Consider the following 19,729-nt stretch of genomic DNA (forward strand, 5'->3'; position numbering starts at 1 on the left):
AAAGTGTTCATGCAAACATTTTAGTATTGTAAAACTAATTAAACATTGTGCATATCTCATTACAATATGTTTGCATTTCTATTTTAAAATTAAGTAAATTAAATGAACTTTGACATGCTTACAAAGGCATCATGTGAAAATTGGAGATTTTTGGTTTGTTTGTTTGTTTGTTTGTTTGTTTGTTTGTTTGTTTGTTTGTTTAATATTGTACATGGGAGAATGTATTTCTGTAACTTTTTGTGAAAAAAGTTGTGAAATGTTTAGCAAAAATAGATATTTTGATTTATGTTAGTGTTTTTTTATTCTTTATTATAAATGGAAAAGGTGCATTTACACAACAAGAAACGTCTTTAAAACATTGTTTAAAAATGTATTTGATGTTTTATATTTACTGAAAATAAACTGAGGCATTTTGGATGAAGCAAAATGTATTTAAATAGTTCTTGAAGAAACACCTTTGACAATGTTAGGGTACAAAATGTCTTGTCACTGTAGTGGTATTGTATAGTGGTTTGTCATAGATCAGATTTGTGCCTTTGGGGTACAATATTGTTTTTGCAGATTTAAAAACCAAAGGTACATTTAGGTTTTCCATGGGTCAAATCATGTCCTTGTCCTTAAAAGTACAAACTGCAATAGCACAAATTAGTTTCTTTGTATTAAGGTACAATTCTGTCCCATAAAAAGTTACTGCCCCAATGCCAAGGGTTTGTACCTTCTTTGGTATACAACATTTTTTCTGAGAGTGCAGTATTGGTTATTCATGTGACTTTGGTTTTATATATTATAGGGGGTCTGTAAAGATTATATCACTGATTTATAGGCTAATATTCAATAGCAAAACAAATAAAATAATGGCATGTGGAAAAAAAACGTAGGGGGCTGGACTCTACCCTCTGGGGTGTTTCTTTACTGTTTCCAGTGGCAAACCGATGATTATTTTTTCAGTCGTGGCTTGTTATGCTCTCTGAGCATTCTCTGCTTTCTCTGAATAATTTTCTGCATCAGTAATTTTTCCGGGTTATCATTTTAAGACCGTACATCGATTTTATCTGAAATGCCTACTTTTATGATTTAGTATGGACTTCTAAATTCCACTAATACTTCATATGTGTTTACGTGGTGTCAGATCTATTTGTTTTTTTTTATATAAAACGCGTTCCAGATTTAGTCTGTGATTGCATAACGCGATTGTGCGCTCCTCTCCCGTTGGCTGCTCGTGCGCTGCTCAAAGTGGAGGGAACGAGAGGGAGGGAGCTTCGGCACGCGCGTATGCACAACTATGTAACAGCCACGTAATATTCATGCACTGAGGTTCACGAGAATAAAAAAATAAATCATAAACGCCGGGAATTTTAAAAAGCCAGGTAAGTTATTCTTTTTTTCTATGACACATTCTGGGTGGTTAATTTTGTTCTTCAAATCAAAACAACAATGTAATGGCGCGACGTGCCAAATACGCATCTTCAGCGCGCTGGATTAGTGTTTGTTTACTAAGCTTCTCCTGCTCGAGTTCACAGGGTGCAGTGTTTATACTGAATAAATCCTGCATGTTTATTGAAAAATATCACTTTTACTCATATGTCTGACCATTTGTGTTGATAATAATTTTCAGAAAGCTGTTTTTAAACACCAGTTTCCCCCTTGCAGAGCTGCAGAACATGTAACAGCACGACTGGAATGTTTAAATCAATTAGTTCATTATTAATGACATATGTGCGCTGTATTATGCAATTGCAATCTTTTCGGGGCTGCATGTTTTCCCTGTGTTGTAGGCTACTGCAACTGAATCCTGCTCACTCCAGCTAAACAGTAGCTTGAAATCACTCGACGGGCCCACATAATCCTTAGATGTTAAAATATAGAAATGTTTGCAAACATGCGCGCATACACAGCTATCCTTACTCAAACCCACCAAAAACAAGTTTCAACTAATTACAAAACATAAACAAAGGGTTCCAAGTGTTGATGTATTTGTCTTTAAATGTTTTACAGACAAGTTTTGCTGGTTGAGATGGAGTAACTTGTGCAAAAGTGTTGGGTTGGTTATTGGTTAGTTCGTGGGACTTTAAATGCGAAGATTCCTGCAGCGAGGTTGCACACACACCCACGAGCTTTAGGGCGCTTTAAGTACACCGTGTTACCAAACCTATTGTCAGGCGATCCATGTACTGACGACCTTTCACAGAAATACACGTTCGAAATCTGACACTGTTGCAGTACTTAAGTATTATAAAAGTACAAAATTGTAGCTTTTAAATACAGTCCCAGTGACAACATTGTAATGTAACATTTCTGTGTGTACAAACTTTAGATAATTTTAATAGCATTGTAACTGGATTAAGCATTCGCTTTGTGTGAAAGTTGTCAGAAAGTTTGTGTTTTGTGATTTCTTTATTCAAATAAATAAAAAGCTTCATTAATATATTGCAGTTGGTGTGGTTATGTTGACAAAAAATGACAAAAAGTTATGATAAATTATTTTAAATAGCTTTAAACATATGCTGGAATAGTTGGCGGTTCATTCCACTGTGGCGACCCCTGATAAATAAAGTGACTAAGGTGAATGAAAATGAATGATTGAAGAGACTTTAAAGAAAGTACAACAGCACATATGCTAATAATCTAAACTTGTTTTTATGTTGACCTACAAACTCACATGCAAATGCCATGTGCAAAGCACTTCCCATGGGCAATACTAAATTTGTTCTGTACAATGCATTTTATAAAAAACATCAGCTATACTTTTTTGGAGCGCACGTGAATGTGATACTCTTGGAGAGCAGCTTTATAATCTGATAACCCTAATACCTTTGAATTGAAGGCATGAATATAGCAAGTTTATCTGAAGTTGACATTAAGTACGTTTACATGGACACCAATAATCCTAATTTAATGCGATTGAGACAATACTCTGATTAAGAGTCTACCATGTAAACAGTGTTTTTTGACTAATTTAATCATTAAGGTCTGATATAAATCAATAATTAAGGTCATAATGGAACTATACAGAAATCAAACTAACGTGGAGTATGCTGATTTTACTGACATTATTGACTGCAGTATAGACATGTAGACACTGCAATCAAACTTACTGTCGTGTAGGATTTTCGCTGCATTTTGCGTCAGGATAGTCTACACATGGCTGTTTGATGTTATTTTTTGCATCTACTAAGTCAGTGAAGGACCACAGACATCTGCATCACGAAATGTGAAGGTTTTCTCCCATACAGTGTGCGGCAGGGCACCTCATTTTACAGATCCCCCTCCTCAATCGCCCTCTTCCCCCGTCCGCTGTTCACTTTCACTTTCTTCCACGACTCCCTAAACCTCTTCACTTTTATCCGCGACCACCCACCGCTCTTCACTTCGTACTTCATCAGCGACACCCCTCTGCCATCCAAAACCAACCCCCCCTACCACCTCTCTATCGTTACATTTCTCCATCCTTGGCTAACCTGCTGGATCCGTTACCCCGATCTGTTCCAGGACCTCGCATAAACAAATTAGGCACTGGTGTGCGGTATCAAATTTCATTAAAACAACACTCTTCCAGCAGTTCATACTCGCATGCATTATCTCATTTATCATGGGGGGCATGGATGAAATGTTCCTGAATGAAAGTGAAAGTGCCAAACTGCATTTAAAGTTGACAAATTAAAAATGAAATACCTAAAATTACATGAAACTCTGGGGAAATTGTGGATATCGTGATGACATTAGGACGTTAATCAAATTATGTGCTATAACACGTAAAACTGGATCATAAACTGAACTTTCAAAAAGCAACTCCTGTAAACACCTTAATTATATTATTGTCTTATTCAGATTAAGGCAAATAATTTTATTACTGATGTCCATGTAAATGTAGTCATTGTCTTATGTCACTAGTGTTGTTAATCTGGCACATCATGACAACCCAGCTAAGTTGTGGTGGTAGCATTTAGCAATACTGCTATGTTTGATGTTTTTATCTTCCAGAGCACCAGTTTTCACAGGGGTAGTGTTTTAGTGAGCGTGTTTCTGCAAAGAGCAGATATTCATATTTAGTTGCCCTGAAGGTGTATGCATGAGGAAGGTGTTCATCTGGTTCAGCAAACCCAAATGCATAGACACAAACAAAGCTCGCTCTTCTGCCTCACTGGTAATGAACTCTGACAGAAGGCCCACTGACGCATTCACAGCCTTTAAATGATTTTCCTATCAAAATATGTTCACTGTAGAGGCACAAATGTGAACAAATACACATGATTATCTGGCTTAATAACAACATGTTGTAGTATTGACTAGTTCAGGCAGGGCTAACGTTCAGTTTGTGCTTGTAAAGCTTTTATTTAATACGTATTGACTCAATCCTTATGACAATGTACTCAAACCCAATTCCTGGAGGGCAGCAGCTCTGCATAGTTTAGCTCCAACCACCTCCAACTCACACCTGCTTAATAGTCTTTAGTAGTCTTGATCGCCTTGATTAGCTGGATCAGCTGTGCTAGATTAGAGTTGGAGCAAAACTGTGCAGAGCTGCGGCCCTCCAGTTTTTGAGTTCTGTTTTTGAGTATCTTCTGTCTTTTGGCATACTCTACAAATTTGATTGTACACTGTACATACACAGTGGTTTTTAAGCAATAAGTGAACGTGCCAAACCAGGAAAGGAGCCCACAGCACAAATGTGTTTGTTTATGTGGTGCACACATTGATTTTCCCACTTCTTCAGCTCCTGTTCCATATTTGTGCAGAGCTGTTTGTTATGAAACACATGGGTACTACTATGTGTTATAGTTGAGTTGGAGGTGTGGCACGCCAGAATATCTCATTAAGTTGATATATTTTTCTCTGCCTCTGCAATTATTGTCAGAAGCAGCTGTCAGCTGCATCACTCAAGGGCAATTCAGGTTTATGTCGCAAGCAGCTTTTACCGCATTCCTCAACCACAGTTAAAAAGGTTCACACAGAAAAATATGAAGAACTATGAAGTGATATGATAGGGTGGTAAGGCAGTGAAGGGGGAAGCGCTGTCGCCTCGCAGCAAGAAGGTCGCTGGTTTGAGCCTTGGTTGGGTTAGCTCTGTGTAGAGATTGCAGGTTTTCCCTGTGTTTGTGTGGGTTTCCTTTGAGTGCTCTGGTTTCCCCCACAGTCCAAAGACATGTGCGGTAGGAGAATTGGGTAAGTTAAATCGTCCGTAGAGTATGTGTGTATGTCCTGGTCCTCCAGATTGGGGGTTGAGTGTTGGGCTAACAACTCACCTCATAAAAATAGATGTTACAAAACACCAACATGGTGCGGCTATGTATCAACTTCAATATAAATGGCCCAGGAAGTAAGTATGAAGTGATATGATACACTTTTGCTTTGTTACTCTTCAATAAATCTAAATCAATTATAAAGTGTATTATATTCATTCATTCATTCAATTTCTTTTTGGCTTAGCTCGTTTAATTATCCGGGGTTGCCACAGCAGAATGAACCGCCAACTTATCCAGCACGTTTTTACGCAGCAGATGCCCTTCCAGCCACAACCCATGTCTGGGAAACACACACTCATTCACACTCATACACTACGGACAATTTAGCCTACCCAACTGACTTGTACTGCATGTGTTTGGACTGTGGGGGAAACCTGAGCAGCCAGAGGAAACCCACGTGAACACAGGGAGAACATGCAAACTCCACACAGAAATGCAAACTGACCCAGCCGAGGCTCGAACCAGCGACCTTCTTGCGCCACTGCGTCGCCAAAATGTATTATATTTAAAGGGTAAAATTGTTTATAACTGTCTTTTCAATCAAATGTGTGTTGACGGTATGTGTACACAACCACTCTAGAATGATAAACATCCTTTTGTTGTGGTTCCGATCTAGATTTTATTTTTGGGTTTTACATGAGTAAAATAATTGAAACATGTTGATCGGCTGCAGCTCTGCACAGTTTAGTTTTAACCCTAATGAAACACATGTAATCAAAATAAATGAGTCCTTCAGGCTTGTTTGTAACCTACAAATAAAGCTGTGGTTACACTAGAGTTTGAGCTTGGATTTAACAAGATGATTAGACATTTAAAAAAGCGAGTGATTGATCCATATTTTAAATTTCTGTCCAGAGAGGTCATGTTTTGATCTTTGAGTGGTCTCACGCAATCATCTGATGCGATTCGCAGGTCAGAGTTTACCAAGCTCGAACTGTACAACGTAGCAAACTGTAAAACTTGTCGGACGAGTTTGCGTTTCCTGTCTGACGCATTCATGTATGGAAGTCTATGGGGAGAAAAGTGCAGTGTGACTGCAGCTTCAGTGTGTGAAAAAAATTGAAACTAAACTCTGCAGAGCTGCAGCTCTCTAAGAATTTCTCACCACTGTACTACAGCATAAACTGCACAGACTTGCTGCCCAAAAGTTTGATTGATATAAGTTGAGATGACTAGAAAATTTAAATTGATTCAACAACAACAAAAACACAAGGGGAGCAAGAATGTATTTATAGTGGCAACAGCAATAAGCACGGTAGTGTTGCTCTGAAACAACAAAATGTTCTGCACCAGCTTTTTTGAACAGTAATAACTTGTTAGTTGTTGTATAAAATGAGGATCACATTTGCAATTACACCCATGCAATTACCCCATGATAATCAGGAAAATGTCACTCTTTTAGTTGTGTGATTAGCTTAATTACATCATCTTTTATAAACATAACTACTTAACTAATAGAGCCTTTCTGACAGGTTTATGAGTCTGTCTTTCTGTCTTTCTCTCTATTTTTGCTTTTAGTTTTTTTGTTTTTTTCCAAAGTGAGTGACATACTTGATAATGTCAGGTTGCACATTGTCCGAACAAAACTACAGTATTATCAAGTGACAAATATCACATTGTTATATTTTGTACCATGTACCAAGTCCAAAAAGCTGTGTTAAAGTAGTCATAGAATAATAATTGGAAATCACCATTATCACCCTCATTCCAGAACAGGATTTCTGATTTGATGTTATTTGGATGGAGATTCAAATTTTTGGCTATGAGGTCAATTTCTTGATTTATTTGACAAATCCATATCTTAAGAGCAATCCAGTGACCCCTCTGAGGTTTAAGTCATATACCCTCTCTAGTTTTGACTGTATGTTTTGTGACTATGATGCTTTTTTTTCTTTTTTGATTTTTTTTATATTGTCTTTTGTATGTGGGCTGCATGGTGGCGCAGTGGGTAGCACGATTGCCTCACAGCAAGAAAATCGCTGGGTCGAGCCTTGGCTGGGTCAGTTGGAGTTTCTGTGTGGAGTTTGCATGTTCTCCCCGTGTTCGAGTGTTTTCTCTCCAGGTGCATCCCCCAACGGGTGTTTCCCCCTTAATTCCAAAGACATGTGAAAAAGGTGAATTGGGTACGCTAAATTGTCTGTAGTGTACGTGTGTGAATCGGAGTGTATGGATGTTTCCCAGTGATGGGTTGTAGATGGAAGGGCATCCACTGTGTAAAGCATATGCTGGATAAGTTGGCGGTTCACTCTGCTGTGGCGACCCCAGATTTACAAAGGGACTAAGCCGAAAAGAAAATGAATCAATGTCATTTGTATGTCTACAGTATGAGCCAGTGTTTGTTCTTGTTCTGTGTCTATATGCATATTTTATAGACGCAGTGGCATAGTAGGTAGTGCTGTCGCCTCACAGCAAAAAGATCACTGGTTGGAGCCTCTGCTGGGTCAGTTGGCGTTTCTTTGTGGAGTTTGCATGTTCTCCCTGCGTTCACGTGAGTTTGCTCTTGAGATAGAGGGTGTGCGGGGGCACTTTTGATCATTTTGGAGGGGCACTTTCTATCCGAGACTAAAAAGGGCATGTGCACTGCACAGGTTGATGTATATAAACTTAAAATATAGGTAATTAAAAAGTAGTCAGAGGCAAAATTTAATGTGTTTTATGTGAGTGAACTTTTCTACTTTTTTTTTTTTTACGTTTACTATTATTACTGTTATTATTGTAAAAACCATCTACCGTTTCTTCCATAGGATGGCATTTCCTGTAGATATTCTGACAAATGTGGATCATGAGTCCTTGGAGCAGGCAGCAGAGGAATACATGTCTCAGCTTCCATATAGAAAACCTGAGTACCTCATCCTGCCTAATTCCAAACAGGTAATATGGGAAAATGCCATATACTGATATAGTACCAAATCTCTCTAAGAGTTGTCATGACAGAAATAAGAAATACTTCTTTCTTTAAAAAATAAATGGTAGTTAAAACAGGGTATTAGCGTGGTCTTAAAATTCAAAAACCAAATTTCAGGCCTTAAAAAGTCTTAAATCCACTGAAATATTGTGTTGTAGGTCTTAAATCATTTTAAATAGGTTTTGATTTTCCTACACTGTAAAACCCAACAGTCAACTTTATCATAAGAAATGAGTGTAGTTAACCCAAATTTTACTAAAAATTAATTCTACTCATTTGAAAAGAGTTTTGAACTCAGTGTTGAAAATAATGCGTTAATTAAATACTTCATTACTTCAACTTAAGTGGATTAAGTTTACAGTACTCGTTAGGATTAGTTTTTTAACTTAAATGTTTTGTTGCAATCGGTTTCCTCAAATGGTTAGATTTTACAGTGTGTTCATGTAAAGCTAAAAGTTTTAAGAAATGTTTATTTTTTATTTCTTAATATGGTTGAATTCTCTTCCCTACAATAACATGTTAATAAGTATTGTTAAGGTTTTAAACTGGTCAATTAAAAAATCTTTTTCATTTTGCCTTGTGTAAGTCTGAAATTTCATTCATTATGGTCTTAAAATGTCTTAAATTTGACTTGATGAAAACTGTAGAAACCCTGTTAAAAGTTATAAGAAACATTTTAATCTTTTCAAATATGTTTCCTCATCAACAGATAGAGATTGGTCTCTGCAATGTGAGTTTCGTCCCTCTATATGGTGCAGATACTAAGAAGAAGATCCTTGCATTGTTCTCGCCTGACGACTCCATCACAGGTAATATGATTATGAAAATCTGAGTTACTTGCACATATTGTGATGTTACCACTATCTGTTTTATGTGAGATTGAATTATATCTACTGTACAGTTGTAGGGCTTTATTTGCTGGGGAAGTGGTGGGGAGTTGAAGAGGTTCTTAAAACAGCAGAGCCTTCAAGAACAGGCTTGATCAAGGTCAGTGTTTTCTCTTTTTTATGCAATGCTTCAGTGGCCTAAAAGTGCCATCATTAATATTTTGTTAAACTGCAAATGTATTCATTATTTGAAATAGCGTGCAAAACTGCTACAGCACTATTGCCATGTTTATGCCAGGTCAGCACTCTTGGGGAGAGGATAGTCCTGTATGTCCTCAACAGAATTGTGTTGAGAAATGAGAAGAGCGGTGAAGAGGTTTTCTTCCTCTGCCATGGTGAGCATGAATCTGCAAAAATACTGTGGAAGGATGGAGTGGCCATTGGCTTTTACTCATTCAAGCCCAAAGGTAAGGATAGTTCTTATAAAGCCTTGTCTATAATTTTTAAGTAATATTTCCTGGCTATATTGTAGAGTGATGTTGCTTGGCTACTTTTCTACTGAGAATGCACAACAAAACTGTGCGTTAGATCAGTCATCTGCAAATTTTGAGGTCCTCCAATCAGAATAATAGCAGCGAATCACGTGACCAGCTCGGAGCTATCAGTAGCAGTTGTTCGGTGGAAAGTGAGCATTTCCTACAGCTGTGGAATTTAATCCTTTTCACACTTATAATCATACTGGTGAGATCATCACACTGGTCCCTCAAGCGTACGATCACATGTCATTGAGCTGAGGTAGGGATGGGGAGTGGACTCCGAAAGAATCGATTTCTCGACTCTTAATGGACATAGACTCCAGGACAGGTTATTGATCAATTAACGATCGAGCATGTGATGCCGTTAAAAAAAATTACAGAAAGTAACAACTTTAAATTGACAATTTTGGGCGTGCCTTATGTGAATGTTCTCTGTGCCAAATTATTTCGTTAGGTTAAGATATTTAGGCTATTAAGGCTATCTTTGTTGATGTACTGCTATACTTCTTTTCATTAAAAATTTTGATAATAATTTCATGTTTTACCTTTCTGTCTCTTGCAAGCAGTATGTAAAAGGATCTAAATTAGACAATTAAAATATGCTGTAAAAAAATTGTAGTCTAATAACTACTTTCAACTGCCAAAGAATAGCATTGTATAAAGCGTCATTAATGTTTCATTCTTGCGCTATTTCAAATGAATGTAAATGGAGTTGATTCTGCAGTCGATTTCATGGACTCAAAAATTAGGAGTTAAGAACTCAAAACAAATTAAATCGAACACCCCTAGGCTGAGGTATAGAAAGAGGCACATGGTGCTCGTAAGAAATGACAGTTTATCAGTGTTTTCAAACAAATAACATTTATTTTAGGTTTCAGACTTTCAAATACACATATGTACTAGCTAGTCATGGGACAATAACTGGTTTTAAGGTATACTGCGGTTCGGAAAAGTCAAAGTTTTAAAACCACCAAAATTTTCTGCTATACCGTTCCTAGGGTATATGTAGGATTTTTTATCTATGTTTTTTAGAACAACATTATCTCCAGCAGAAAAGATATCCAAAGATTTAACGTTTTAAATTGTCAAGAAATCTGTGTTTTAAAATAAAGACAACAGAAGTCAGCGATTGATTTGAATTATTCAGCCTGACATGTTTACTGCTCCAAAATATTTTAAATGTTTCTCAAAATAAAATATATTGTGTTAAAAGGGGAAATGCTGTGCTTCATTGACATAAGAAACACACTGTTTATGTTTACTCTTTTCCTTTTACAGTTAAACAGCTGCTAACTTCCATTTATTTTGACAGAAAACTATGAATTGACATGTTCCAGCAAATCTTCCAACAGAATAGAAATACCCATCAAATATCAAACAATGATAATTTTTAAGCTGCTTTTTTATGATGGAATACACATGAGGATTGGAATATCAGATATTTCACAATATAATATTTACATTTATCATTTGCATTTGCTAGAAAGGGAAAAAAGAAACAATATACAGTATGCATAAATAACTGGGGCTGTGGTGATAAACTTGACGCAGTATGGTCATACAGTATAGTCGTATAAAGTATTTAAACTGTACGTGTGAAAGGGTTAAAGGTGCAGTAAGTGATTTAGATTCCTTGTATACTTTTGCATAGGTGTCAAGTTTCTGTGTGTTTGTTTTGTGCTTCCTTGTCATGCATTCATTATATTAGCTTTATTATTAATGTGTTTCACTTCTGCTATGATAAATAAACAACCACTCTTGCATTCAGCTAGTGGGAGCTGTTCAAGAACATTAAACTTTACGATTGGGGCTCTGAGCAAGGTTTTGGTAGCAGATGGTAACAATGAATTTTTGTTCCACTGAATAGTTGACCTGTGTCCCACCCAGTTGCCAGTTGACAGAAACATTGCACAAAAAATGACATCATGTATCATTACATTTAGACCTTAATTATTGGATACATCATATTACTCTTCATTTACAGGGAGCTTGTGCAAAAACTTTGTGACCCAGTGCTATCAGCTTCCTGTCATGGACACGGTTTTTGTCAGGAAGTGTCACCGAGGCAAGGATCATGGCGTAAAGATACTGGAAGATTTTTTTTGTAGCTTCAGAAATGAGGATACAGGATTAAAATTTCCTCTTTCTGAAGCTATGTATAAAGGTATGGAATCAATCTTACATTCTGGCTAGTCACCTTTTGTTACATTCTATCAGATATTGTTCATGGAAACAACTGTCTCTCTTCTTACAGTTTGTGAAAAGTACTTGAGAATATATCCAGCAGACAAAGAGTTCCTCTGGGAAGTAGAAAATACAGGAGGCTTTTTCCAGAGAACTCTAATAGCGAAGAGGCTACAAGGGTTGAAGCAAAAAGGTAAAGAAAATATGTGTATTTTTAGCTTTATTGGCACTTTTCCTAATCAGTGCTTTTATAAATATATGTTTAAACTGCACCAATGATGAAAATCAACTTTTGTAAGCTGTTTGGACAGAACTGTTTGTAGGTATAGTGTGTCCACAGGCATATTGGAGTGATATAAACACAATAAGTCTCTTTTTTTATTTCTTGACGTTAAAATAGGATCTAAATCACTCCCAATTTAAGGCCCCCACAACGTAACATAAGAGTTAGAGGATGACGCGGGAGTGGATTTTTACTCCAGTCCACAACAAAGTTAAAAAAAATAATCCTGTCCCATCCCGCTCCTGATAAAATGACTCCCACTCCAATCCCGCTCCTGTTTAAAATGTCTCCCGCTCCTGTACCGCTCCCATATATATATTTTTTAAGTAGTACGTAGAATTTGATTTTATCTGCTGTTTTAGACCAGCTTCTGAGTCCCTGTTTCTAGATTTTCTGGAGATCAGTTACAGTAAATAAAAGAAAAACAGTACATCGTTTATACCAAGCTGCATTTAACTCATTTAGTTGAAGTTTTTTAACTTTAACAATATTCATCCAATATGCTCTTGCATAATGAGAGATAAGCAGCATGCACAATTAAAAAGTATTAATTAAATATTTACACATTTTGAAAAAAAGGAATCAAAAAAGCAGAAACAAAAGTTATAGTGCATTTTTTAGTTATCTTCCTGTTGGTTGATTCCCGCTTTCGTCTGCTCCCATTAACTATTTAGTCCTGTACTGTCCCAATCCCCTGATTAAAAGCAAAGATGACTCCCATCCTGCGGGAATCCCACGGGAATCCCGAGACCCTCGGGATTCCCAAAAAAATGTCATCCTCTAATAGGAGTGTGGTTTTCCCCGTCCACCGAATCGATTAAAAGCTGTGTATGAACATGTCTATTTAGTAATACGTATAAACATATCAACTAGACAAGACGTGAGCAAAGCAACCGGGATTAAAAGATCTGTTGAGCTCTCTGTGATCATCAATCATAATCAAATGTGAGCAAGAATGAGTTTTACAAGTTTAAAACGTTTCTAAAACAGTGAATGTTTGTAATGAATTACAGCAATTTTACCGTCTTTACTTTATCAACACAGCTGCATATAAGGCATGTATACAATTATAAAAGAAAATGCTTTAATCCCAGTTTGTGGACATTAAATCTGTCCACAAATCTTTTTATTGTGCATTAACATAATGGATATCCATGCAGCAGTGTATAATAAAGTGTATCCTGTCACTTTGCTGAGCAAAAACAGTGTAAAGCTAAACGTGTGTGTGTGTTCGCACATGTGAACTTTATAATGAGATTGTGTGTGAATCATCATTGCAGAAAGCCTTGAATTAACTCCACAGCAAGTAACATCAAATAGCCGTTTATAAACTGTAGTAAGAGAGATGTGCTTCATTCTTGTCTGTCACTGTGCTGTTAATCTACATGAAGTTTATGGCTTTCACATGCACGTGGGAACGTAGGGTGGGAAGAACCAGCTCATTTGCATTAAAGGCACAGGCAACAGCTACAACCGCTTAAATCTCCCAGATTTAAAAAGGCATAATAATAATCTGATGGGTATTTTGAGCTGAAACTTTACAGACACATTCCTAGGAGACACAAAAGACTTGTATTAAATCTTGAAAAAGAGGTAAAATAGCTGCCCTTTAAAGTTTCTCACTGAAGATTTCTTAGCAATTACCATTTATAATTAGTTGTGTGGATGGACTTATCCAATGGGATGATCTAGTTAAAATGTAATGAACTTATAACTCTAATAAATGTAATACCTTGTTAACAGAAAAGGACCATGTTGTGAGCAAACTTATTTTTGAGGAAGAAGATGCCACCGCTCCAATGGAAATTGAGATCACAAAGATTCAGGAAACCACTGAATCCACCATGGAAATTGAGGTAAGATAAGAAACAACATTCTGTTTATTCTGAATTTAATAACATTGATTTGATTTAGTATATAGAAAGTATAGGAAAGCATATTTACAGTGATACAGTTGATTAAAGTTGATTAACTTAATCCAAAAATCACTTAATTACAAAATGAAAGTAGGAACTCAACATTAAATATGAAAAAATAAAATAAAGAGTTAGAAGTAAAATAAATTGTCACTTTGTAAGATGTTTGGCATATTTCTTTTTTTTTTACGGAGATTTGCATTGATATGCAATTTTTCAGCCAATCCACCTAGAAAATGACTTTATCTTATTATGAACTTGAAGTAAATCCAATGTGATGATCTCTATATTAACTTTACCACTTTAGGAGGAGACCATAGCAGACATCATGAAAGGCAAGTATGATTTTGGTTTTAACATTAATTTACTCTGAAAAATCAATGAATCTTTCTAGCCTAAAATAACTGATGTTCTTCGCTGTTACAGAAGCAGATGACATACCTGTCACAAGACGTAGTACAAGTAGCAATCTGAAACGTAGAGGTATCAGAGAAAATTCAGAAGAGAGGCTTTCAAAGAACATAATCAGGTAACACATAATGTGTCAGTACATTACTAAATAACAGTATTATGTACTACACAATTTACACAATCAACTGTCTTTAAAAGGGTGGAAGACATTGAGGCGGGAGTTAAAAGTCCAATTGAAGTGGCCACTGAGGGAAGTCTTGATAACACTTTTTCTGTAAATGACTCAGAAACTGTGATCATGGTATGTATTCAACCAAATCAATGTTCATGGTTGCTTGATTGCATAACAGATCGAACAATATTATTACATGCATTGTTTTCTTAAAGAAACCCACGTTTTTGGAAAAAGGCTCATTTTAAAAGACCCCTTATAGTTAAATAATTGAATTTCTTTTTTTTACTTTTCAATCAATATCCGGGTCTGGTGGGGGGATTTTTAGCATAGCTTAGCATAAATCATTCAATCCGATTAGACCATTAGCATCTCAATCAAAAATGACTAAAGAGTTCCAATCATTTTTCTATTTAAAGCTTGACTCTTCTGTAGTTACATTGTGTAGTGAGACCAAGCTGATATTTTGTACGCAATGGTACTGCAGCAAAGTTCCTTGATTATCACTGGAATGAGAGTATAGTTTATAGCCTTGTTGACCAAAAATATAGCAACTTTTAATTTTCAGTCAATCTTAGTTGATGGTGCAACTACAGAAGAGTCACACTTTAATTAAGGAAATTCCTGAAACTCTTTGATCAATTTTAAGCATGTGTTTATGATCTAATTCACAAATCTGATTGAATTATTTATGCTAAGTAAGCTAAAAGTGCTCCTACCAGACCCAGAGATTGGCTGAATGGATTCAGAATTGGCAAAACTCAACTATTTAACTCTAGGGGAGTGGTTAAAGGAGCATATTTCCAAAAAAGTGGAGTGTTCCTTTACAATGCAATTTTTCTGTACATTAACATCCTTCTTCTTTTTTTATTTGGCAGAGTACAACTGACACGGTAACTGCGACTGTCACAAGAATATCAGAGTTTAGAAGTTCACAGAAGGAAATGGGAAAATACATAATTACAGCAACATCAGATGGGACTCCAGTCACTCAACTCACCACATCCGAGGAAATAAAGAGTAAAAAAGGCAGTAAAGAGGAATTTGGAATGGTTAAGGAGCATACTGTTGAAATACAAGGAACCATTATAGGGTCTAATGATGAAAGCCAACTTCAGTCTGTGGTAAATGTAGAAATTGTCAAGATGAGTACAGGAACTGAAGAGGAACAACATGAGAATTTAGAAAACAAAGATCTTGAGGAAGATAAATCTGTCAGTGAGACAGGGAAGGGGGAAATAAGACAAATGCTAGATGAACTCGAAGGGGGAAATGCTCAGAGTGAGACTGATGAAACATTTAGCAGGACTGAAGTTTTGGAAGAGATTACAGAGCAACCTGAAATACACGCTAAATTAAGTGAAAAAGAACAGGTTTCTTGGGATGTGGAAATAACAGAGAAGAAAGAAAGAGAAGGAAGTGAGGTTATTGAAGTTCATGGAAAGGACCTAATTGAGGAAAACAGAAATGACAACTTAAGTCCAGAGAAATGTGAAACCATACATAAAAACATAGTTCTGCAGCAGTCTGTAAAAATCAAAGACCAAACAGAGATGGAGGTTCTTTGTACTGAAGAGGTCTTATGTGAACAACAAAAACTGTGTGAGGCCGAAAAAGAAGTCTCTGAACCACACCAAAGAAAGACATACAAGGGCACAGCATTTGAAAAAGCTAAGAAAAATAAAGTAGGCCCTGATGATACAAAACAAGTGTTCAGCCAAAGTAAACTGACTCAAAAGAGAACATCACCTGAAACTCCTTCAAGGAGATCCAAAAGACTCAGGCATGAACCTGCTGAAATGATTAAAATGACAAAGTCTGTAAAAACAAGCCAACAAAGAACCAAACATCACAGCAAAGCTGTTATTCAAGAGGAACATACTGAACAACCAGTAGATAAATATGAACATGATAGTTCTAAGGTTATTGAAGAAAGCTCAGCTGAACACCAGTCAGGAGCAGAGAATGAAGTTAAGGAATGCATCGAAAATGAGCTTACAGTGGAAACTGTATCTACTGTGGACAATGAAATTAGACAAATTGAGAAAACTCTTTATGTGGTTCCAGCTGTTTCTGAATTAGTAAAAGGAGCAGAAAAATCTCATGAAGAAGTACTGCAACAGTCATCTGCAGGACCTATTGAGGTACAAGAATCAAAAACAACATTCGAAGAGCATGAGGAAAGAGTGGAACATAGCAAAACCAAAGTTGTTATTATAGAATTTGATGAGGTTTCTTCTAAGAAGGCAGGTGATGATCATGGAGAAATGGATATTGTTGAACAAGGCGAATTAAAGGATTTGGTGTCAACAAAACATCAAATAGCTGAAGATACTTTAGTTGAAGAACAAGATGGAACATTGAACATGGACACCAAACCAATGGAAGAACTAGCTTGTACTACAGGAGGCTACATCGTAGCAACTGATGTTTCTGTAACTCAAGAACAAGAGAATAAGTCTGAAGTGAAAACCACAGATCTTATTGTTCAAGGCAAAGATGAAAAAACTACAACTGAACATTCTAAAAAGGATCAACAGGATTCATATGAGGAAGACAAACAGTATCCAAAACAAGGTGAACAAGCTAAAAAGAAAAAACTGACCGACGTCTCAAGTAGATCCACAAGACTTAGAGATCAACCTATTGACCCTGGGGTGACACCTGTTAGGAGATCTACACGTAGCAAAGAAGTGATACAACACAAACTGAGTCAGCCACAAACTCGAGCAAAAATTCTGACCGAAAAAAGAATTGACATGGATGAAAATGTTACGCCAGAGGAAAGTGAAATGACAAACACAAATATTGATAAAGCCACAGCAACTTCTTCTGGAAGTTCAGAACTACTGAAAGCTACTGAAACAGATGACAAAGTGGAAGTACCTCAAATTACAGAGGCTACAGAGGAGAAGATCCCAGCAGTGGAAGTAGAAAATGACGATGCCACAGAAAAAGCAACCAAAGAAATCAAAAAGATGACAAATGAGGAAATTAATTTAGCTGGTGAAACAGACATAGAAATGTGTAGCCTTGTTCATGAGCAGGACATCCATGCACCTGTCAGCACAGAAATAAGTCTTAGACATAGAACAATAAAGGTTACATCTACACCAATAAAAAAATCTGGACGTGTACAAAAACGAGAAGATGAGGTTGTTGTTGAACATCAGGCAAGACATACATTAATGAGCAAGAAAAAAACAGAAATAATCTCAGTTACAGAAGAGAGACATGAAGTTATGGATCAATGCGTGAGTAAGCTGGAGAACACAGGAGCAAGCTTAGCTGAATTGGAGCCAGTGGAAAAAACAGAGATAAGTAGAGATAAATATGAAGAAATCTCAGCAACAACAGAAGAGGTTGTGAATGTCTGTACGTCAGTTAGTACAGCAGAGACCTGTCTTGAAGAAATGTCAAACTCAAATGTTAAGGAAACTATGGCTGTTGAAATTAAGAGTTCTGAAAAAGTTGTGATTGGTGTAGATATAGATGATAAAGAGAAGGCCATTCAGACTGTTGGAAGTCCTGAAGAAGAGGTCTCACTTCTAGAAGCAGATCATGATGAGGGGGCAGAGAAAGATGATGGTACTCAAATAATAGGATTACAAAAATCCACAGTAGTACTTGTAGATTTGAGCCAGGTTTCCCAAGATAGAGAAAAAGATGGTGAGAGTTCAGATTTCTTAATACATTCCAAAACTGAGGAACAACTGAAACTAGATGAAACAGACAAAAATGAAAAAGAACTGGAAGAGGATAAACAGCAAGAACAACAAAAAAATAACGACACTGAAAAGATTCCTGAGGAAGAAAAAATGGAAGACACAGTTGTAGAAAAATATGACCTTAATAAACTCAATGAGGAACAAATGCCAACAGAAGATCAGAGTAAAGATAAAAAGATTAGCAGTCTTTCTCTAGAGAAACCTGTTCAGGAAAACCTAGATGAGGCTGCAGTCACCACAGAAAGAAGTCTTAGACGTAGAACAATACAAGTTCACTCTCCACCAAAAAGGAAAGATGGGCATATACAAAAGCAAAAAGCTGAAACTTTGGGACATACAACTGAAATAGTCCTAATAACAGAAAAAAGAGCTGATGAAGGGGATCAAGCATGTGCAGAAGTAGATGATGAAGACAAAGAACCTCATGAATTAAATGTAAAAGCTACTGAGAAGGGCATCCCTGAAGAGGATGTTGCAGAAAAAGAAAGTGTAGAAATAAACAAGATGGTCATCAAGGAAACAAGTGTAGCTGTGACAAAGAACATGAATCAGGAGGCAGATCAAATGAGAGAAGAAGCCACATCAGAGCAACAGGAAAATCATCCACTGGAACAGAATGAGAAGGAAACAGTTGAGACAGAAAATCTGACTGACTTAGTGGTTAGCAAGGAGCAAACAACCATTTCAAAGGGGACTATCGTTCAAGTAGAAGAAGAGGTCTCACAGGTGGAATGCTTTGAACCCAGTCAAAGTGACCAAGAGGGGATCACAAGAAGAAGTCTTAGGCTCAGTACCAAATCAGTTAAATCTACACGGAAGACCAGATCATCTGCATGTCTCCACAAAGCAGAGTCAGAACCAGTGAAAAAAGTAGACAAGAATAGCGATGAATATGAAAAATCCTCAGCAGCAACAGAAGAGACTGTAAATGTCTGTGAATCAGTAATTACTGTCGAGACCAACTTGGAAAGTCTTAATGAATTAGCAAACACAAATGTTGAGGAAACTCCAGCTGTTGAACCTGAGACTTCTAAACTGCTACTGGGTGCAGAAATAGATGGTATAGAGGAGAAACCTCAGACTGTGGAGGTGGTCCCTTTTTTAGAAGCAGAAGCAGATGACTTGGATGAGAAAGATGACAGAACTTCAGTTATACAACTGCAGAATGCCACAGTAGTACTTGTAGATTTAAACAAACTTTCCCAAAACACAGAAAGAGAAAGTGATACTCTAGAATTCCCAACACTTTCTCAGACAGAGGAAAACATTGAAATGGAGGAACCAAACAGTGAACATGAACTATGTAATGTAACACCAGAGGAGAAAGAACAGCAAGAGCTACACATCGAGAAAGACACTAAAGAGACCCATGAGCAGGACAAAATGGAGAAAGAAAACAGAGATGAAGAGAAAAATAAACCCAATAAACAAGATGTGACATTTGTGAGGCAAAAACTAACAGAAAATCTGATAGAACAAATTGATGTAATAGAGACAGAAACCATAGAGGGTTATAGTGCTGTA

The 19,729-nt window shown here is 36.7% G+C and overlaps 2 protein-coding genes across 3 annotated transcripts in view; both read left to right on the forward strand.

Moving 5' to 3' along the window:
• Positions 1-3,595, forward strand: part of arsk (arylsulfatase family, member K) — a 183,928-nt gene extending 180,333 nt beyond the window's left edge. The window contains exons 9-10 of one of the 2 annotated variants that reach the window (XR_012406015.1): positions 2,837-3,211; positions 3,511-3,595. The gene's annotated coding sequence lies outside the window, so the exon portion shown is untranslated. Of the gene's footprint in view, positions 1-2,836; positions 3,212-3,510 lie in introns of those variants that run through there. The other variant, XR_012406016.1, reaches the window with a different exon arrangement.
• fam169aa (family with sequence similarity 169 member Aa) lies at positions 1,273-18,247 on the forward strand. Its single transcript, NM_001045367.1, is given in 10 exon segments — positions 1,273-1,367; positions 7,988-8,114; positions 8,858-8,957; positions 9,050-9,135; positions 9,274-9,442; positions 11,496-11,675; positions 11,766-11,888; positions 13,722-13,834; positions 17,387-17,679; positions 17,682-18,247. Coding segments are annotated over 9 exon segments (1,224 nt in total). The 5' UTR covers positions 1,273-1,367; position 7,988; the 3' UTR covers positions 17,716-18,247.
• Positions 18,248-19,729: the final 1,482 nt, after the last annotated feature.

This window comes from Danio rerio, chromosome 5, assembly GCF_049306965.1.
Source record: "Danio rerio strain Tuebingen ecotype United States chromosome 5, GRCz12tu, whole genome shotgun sequence".
NCBI classification, from domain to species: domain Eukaryota; kingdom Metazoa; phylum Chordata; class Actinopteri; order Cypriniformes; family Danionidae; genus Danio; species Danio rerio.